Genomic DNA, 5,807 nt, shown 5'->3' with positions numbered 1-5,807 from the left:
CAGTCCCAAGGGCGGGGCTGGACACTGGGGACAGTGGGAGGTGTCCCTGCCATGGCAGGGGTAGCACTGGGTGGGATTTAAGGTCCTTCCAAGCCAATCCACTCTGTGATTCCATGATTCCATGACAGCGCCTGGATCAGGATGCCGTTCCCTGCCAGGTGCTGCTCCTGTGCCCCCAGACCCTGTCTCTGCTCTACCCAAGGGGAAACTATTTGGAAAATGCCTTTTGGGAGAAGCAAGGCAGGACCTGGGCCAGCTGCAGGCAGGAACAGCAGCCAGGGCTGGCTCCCAGCTGCTGCAGAGAAGGTGACAGTGCCACCCAGCCCTGTGACACTAATTCCAGCAGCTGGGGGCTCACAGGCACAGGGTGATCCATGCTCAGCCCTCCCTCTGTGGGGTCTGGGCTTGGCAGAGCAGGGACAGCCACCTGGGAGTGGTGCTCTCTGTCACCAACAGAGGGACAGGAGGTGCCCCTGGCTGAGCCAAGGCCTGCACAGAGCTGGGAGCTGGGGCAGCCTGGGCTCCAGGGAGTGTTTAACAGGTCCCTGAGGCTGGCAGAGTGCTGCTCCCAGCTGGAATGCTGCAGGATGCAGGTCCTGCTGTGCCTCAGGAGGGGGAACCTTTGAGTCCTTTCAATCCCAAAAACGTGCTCAGGCCAAGGGGACATGGGGATAATCCCTCTTCCTGTCCCACTGCCATCTATCCATGCCTATGGTTGGGGTTTTTGGTAAATGCTTAAATCACTGAGTTGACCAGAACAGCACAGACAGAATGAATGATGATTAACAATTCCTAAATTACCTGTCATGCTGGCATTACCAGGCTCCAAACAACCCCAGCAGTGGGGCCTGGCCTGTTAGGGATGTTCCTGACCCTGATGGACCAGCTGTGGCCTTTGGGCATGGAAACCCCAGCTTGGACCAATGAATCCCTCCTGATACAGGTGAGCTACAGATCCAGGTCTGCTCTGTGCCACAGCCCCAACCCCAGCACACGCAGCCCCTGTTCCCAGGGAGCCCCCATTCCCAAGGAGCCTCCCTCATTCCCAGGAACCCCTCCCAGTCCCAAGGAGCCCCCAGAGCTCCCCATTCCCAGGGAGCCCCTATTGCCCCATTCCCAGGGATGCCCCCCATTCCCAGGGAGACCCCTCATTCCCAGGGAGCTCCAAGAGCCCTGATTCCCAAGGAGCCCCCACTGCCCCATTCATTCCCAGGGCCGCCGTACATTGCATGGACATGGGTGACACCAGCTCCTCGTCCAGGTCATCCACGTCGTCGGTGATGATGAAGTGGGAGGGGTTGGGCCGGGGCGTGCCCATCCAGCCCGGGTCGATGTTGAGGGCTGAGGCCAGCGAGGGGATGCCGGGGTTGTTGACGATCTGGAAGCCGCAGAGCAGCTCGATCTGCTGCCAGCGGTGCAGCCGCTCCCGCAGCGCCGCCGTCACCTCGCTCAGCGCTTGTCTGGGGACACAGGGACACAGGGACACTGCAGGCAGGGCCTGGGGACACAGCCTGCACTGCCTGGGGTGCTCAGAGCTTGCCTGGGGACACAGGGACATGGGGACAATGCAGGCAGGGCCTGGGGACACAGCCTGCACTGCCTGGGGTGCTCAGAGCTTGCCTGGGGACACAGGGACACGGCACGGCCGGGGGACACAGCCTGCACTGCCTGGGGTGCGCAGAGCTTGTCTGGGGACACAGGGACATGGGGACAATGCAGGCAGGGCCTGGGGACACAGCCTGCACTGCCTGGGGTGCTCAGAGCTTGCCTGGGGACACAGGGACATGGGGACAATGCAGGCAGGGCCTGGGGGGGGACACAGCCCCTGCACCCCCTGGGCTGCACTCGGACTTCTCAAAAAAAGACTACAACTGATTTTCTTTTGTTAACACACAGACGTGAAGATTTTAAAAAAAGTATATATATATAATTTTAAAAAATGTATTTTTAGTTTTAAAAAATGTATATATAAATATATATATAAAATGAACATGTCGATTTATATATAAATTATATATATATATTATATATAAAATGTATATACAAATATATATAAATCTATCTGATCACTCAGAATCTATTAACAAAAACATCTCGATGAAAATGTATAAAAAATTAAAGTTGATAATAAAACTTAGTTAAACAGTTGATTTAATAAATAAAATTTAACATAAGTTAAAAAAAAATTAAAATGAATTTATACATTTTAGTCATCATTGTACAACTATTATAGTTGTACTACTAGTTGTACTGTAGTTGTACTACTAATCATAGTACCTTGTTTACTCCAATACATTCAACAAATAATTAACAAAACTATTTTAAAAGTCTACATAGTTTAAAGGGGAGGGGGTGATAGGGTCAGCTGGGGTCAGCTGTGCACCCACTTTTCATTCCAATTCCAGGAATGCAGCAATTTAAAAATGCAGCAGCAGCTGAACAAGTGGGAATGGCTGCCAGTGCCAGAGGGCAGGGCTGGATGGGATCTTGGCAATGAGGAATTGTTCCCTGGCAGGGTGGGCAGGCCCTGGCACAGGGTGCCCAGAGCAGCTGGGGCTGCCCCTGCATCCCTGGCAGTGCCCAAGGCCAGGCTGGACACTGGGGACAGTGGGAGGTGTCCCTGCCATGGCAGGGGGGGCTCTGGGTGGGCTGTGAGGTCCCTCCCAGCCCCAGCCATTCCATGACAATCCCTTAAGCATCCTGCAGCCTCCTGGAACCTTGTTTTGGCAGGACTTCTAATTGCTCCAGGTAACTGTGATCCTGTTTCTCACAGGTAAAATCAGGTTACTGATGAAGAGGAGCGAGGACAACAGAAGTTCAGAAAATGAGCCCCAAAGCCCCTGCAGAGGCGAGGACAGGGGAGGGATGAAGAGGGAGGTGCTGAGCAGACACTCACTTTGCAGTTAAGATTTTGTGATCCACATCATCCAGAGAGGAACTGTGAGCGACATGGAACGTCCCAAAAAGGGTGTTTCGCTTCTTTTTGATCTTTTCAGCCTGGAATATCAACAGAGAAAGGTCACAGGAAGAAGACAACCTGGAGTTTCCTCCAGGCCATGGACATCCAGGATGGGCTGAGACAGGAACAGTCCCTGCAGGTGCCTGCACATGTGGGAACAGTGGGAATGGTGTTGTTACTGAGGAATGCTGCTCTCCCTGGCACTGGGGTGAGAATTCCCCAGCAACAAAAAGCAGGTTGGGGATTTCGTGCTCCCGTCTCCCAGATTCCCAAAAATCAGAGGGAACTGAACTGAAAAGGCTGAACTTTCAAGGCAGAGCTGGGGTCCCCATCCCTGGAGGGATTTCACAGCCCTGTGGATGTGGCACCTGGGGACACAGGGCAGTGGTGGCCTTGGCACTGCTCGGGGAATAGGTGGACTTGAAAGTCTCCCAGGGTTTCTCCAACCCAAACCATTCCATGATTCCATGAGGCAGGTACCTCACTCAGGGAAGGGCTCTCACACATTGGCTCACCCCTCCTGTGAATAACCACCAAACACACCCCAGGGCGTGGGCTGAGGAGGATTTCTGGTTTGAGGTTGAGTTTGTGCCATTGTATCAAAAATTAAAGTCTCCTCCCACAGCTCTTCCATTCCCAGCTCCAGTGCATGAACCTGGGACTTAGGAGAGCCAAGGATGTGGGTGCAAGAAGTGACACAGCCAAAGGAAACTGCTGGAATGTTAAAATGCTCCCAGTCAAAGCAGATGAAGGCAGACTGTTTTCCCTCCTGCCAGCTCTGCTCCATACGGCCATGGGGACGAGGACGAGTCACAACAGCTCCCTGGGCTCACCCCTCAGGGCTGGCACAGAACTCCCACACCAGGAATGCACTGATGATTCAGGACCTGGCATTCCACTGCCTGTGCAGGCTCATCACCTGGAGCAGGGATGGTGCTGAGAGGCCAAAGCCTCCTGCTCAGCCAGGGCAGCACCCCTGCCCAGATTCCCAGGGCTCCAGGCTCCAGCAGTGCCCAGGGTGGGACCTGCCCACCCTGAGAGCCCATGGCTCAGGAGCACCATCCTCATCCTCATTGTGCTCAGCCCCTGCTCACACCTCACTTGTGCTGCACTTCTACAAGATGCAAAGTTAAGGCATGAAGAGAGAAAATGCCCTTGAGCTGAGGGAGGGCAGGGCTGGATGGGATCTTGGCAATGAGGAATTGTTCCCTGGCAGGGTGGGCAGGCCCTGGCACAGGGTGCCCAGAGCAGCTGGGGCTGCCCCTGCATCCCTGGCAGTGCCCAAGGCCAGGCTGGACCCTGGGGCTGGGAGCAGCCTGGGATAAAATCAAAGGTGTCCCTGCCCACAGAATGAGATGAACTTCGAGGTCCTTCCCAACCCAAGCCATTCTGGGATTCCTCGATGCCACAAAACCAAGAAGATGAGAGGAACCATCTCTGCAGGTTCACCCCCAGACCTGCCCAGGGACCCAGCAGGAGGCTGCTGCAGCTCTCACCCCTTCCTTGGCCACCAGCAGCTGCTTCTCTGCGTTCTGCTTCTTGATGTTGTAGTACTGCACCTCCACCTCGTGGGTCAGCTGCAGCCACTTCTGCAGGGCCTCGGGGGCAGCCCAGCTGCAGTGGGACTCCAGCTCCTTCTCCGCGTTCTTCAGCGCCATCCGCACCTGGGGAGAGGCACCCGGACGCCATGGAGTGGCTGTGGGGACACAGCCCTCCCACAGCTCATCCCCCTCTGCTGCCAAACCCCTGCCCAGGCAGCAGCACCAGGCCTGGCAGGGAAACCCCTCTGGAGGAGCAGTGGTATCCTGGGAGAGGAGCCACCCACAGGGCAGGCTGCACCACAACCTCCCAGGGCCCATTCCTGCCACCCCAAGCTGAGCCCCTTCCCCAGAAACTCACAGCCAGGACTGTGCTCTGAGCACCAGAACCTCCAGAACCTCCCAGGGCCCATTCCTGCCACCCTACAGCTGAGCTCTTTCCCCAGAAACTCCCAGCCAGCACAATGCTCTGGGCACAGAACCCACCACGGACCATTCCTACAGCTGAGCCCCTTCCCCAGAAACTCCCAGCCAGCACCCTGCTGAGCTCCCTCTCAACCCCTCCTCGTCACCAGGAGCCACAGGAAACCCCTCTGGAGCCGATGGCACGGTGCATGAGGTGGTTCAAAGGGAATGAGGCTCGCAGAGAGGATGCTCTGGGGTTTCTGCAGCCTCGAGCAGCTCTGCAGAGCTTGCTGCCTGTCTGTAACTCCCCCTGCGGAGGCAGAACCCCTGACAGGCAATCCCTGTCTCACCACAGCTCCCAGCCAAGCCCAGGGAGCTCGTCAGGAGACAACTTCCACACTGCACAAAGTGAGAAAAATATTTAGACACAAAACATGTGCTGCTGGTCAGGAAAAGAAACAGCCTGGCTGGAGGAGCCACTCCTGGGGTGTTTCCTCCATCCCCAGGCCAGGCCCCTGCACACCCTGACACCCCACAGAGACAGGGACTACAAGGGACTGGCTGAGAAGCCAGCTGAGCACACTGCAGCCTCACGGAAAAGCCTTTAGTGGTGCAGACCCCAGGAATGAAGTGGTGTGCTGCAGCGCCCACCCTGTGGAGAGGCTCTCACAGCCTGGCAAGCCCTGCAGGAAGGGAAGGTGTGCCAGCCTGGAGCGGCAGCAGGATGGCACCCCAACCCCAGGGCACACTGCAGGGATGGGCACTGTGGCACCACAGCACGCTGGGGCTCAGGGGGGCTGTGGCTTCACCCTGCACAGCAGCTCTGCCAGCCCACAGGGGCTCTGTGGCTTCACCCCGCACAGCAGCTCTGCCAGCCCATGGGGGCTCTGTGGCTTTCCCCCGCC

General features: G+C 56.5%; 1 protein-coding gene across 1 annotated transcript in view; it reads right to left on the bottom strand.

Moving 5' to 3' along the window:
* The window catches only part of STIM1 (stromal interaction molecule 1), a gene marked incomplete at its 5' end in the record, with an annotated part of 45,856 nt that overhangs the window by 14,645 nt on the left and 25,404 nt on the right, over positions 1-5,807 (bottom strand). Inside the window, 3 exons of the mRNA XM_031062620.1 lie at positions 1,225-1,460; positions 2,897-2,997; positions 4,456-4,623. Of these exons, the coding sequence (XP_030918480.1) occupies positions 1,225-1,460; positions 2,897-2,997; positions 4,456-4,623 (505 nt within the window). The remainder of the gene's footprint in view (positions 1-1,224; positions 1,461-2,896; positions 2,998-4,455; positions 4,624-5,807) is intronic.

Source organism: Geospiza fortis, unplaced genomic scaffold, assembly GCF_000277835.1.
Source record: "Geospiza fortis unplaced genomic scaffold, GeoFor_1.0 scaffold96, whole genome shotgun sequence".
Lineage (NCBI taxonomy): Eukaryota > Metazoa > Chordata > Aves > Passeriformes > Thraupidae > Geospiza > Geospiza fortis.
Note: the sequence above shows the minus strand (reverse complement) of the source record. Positions and strands in the feature narration are given on the sequence as shown.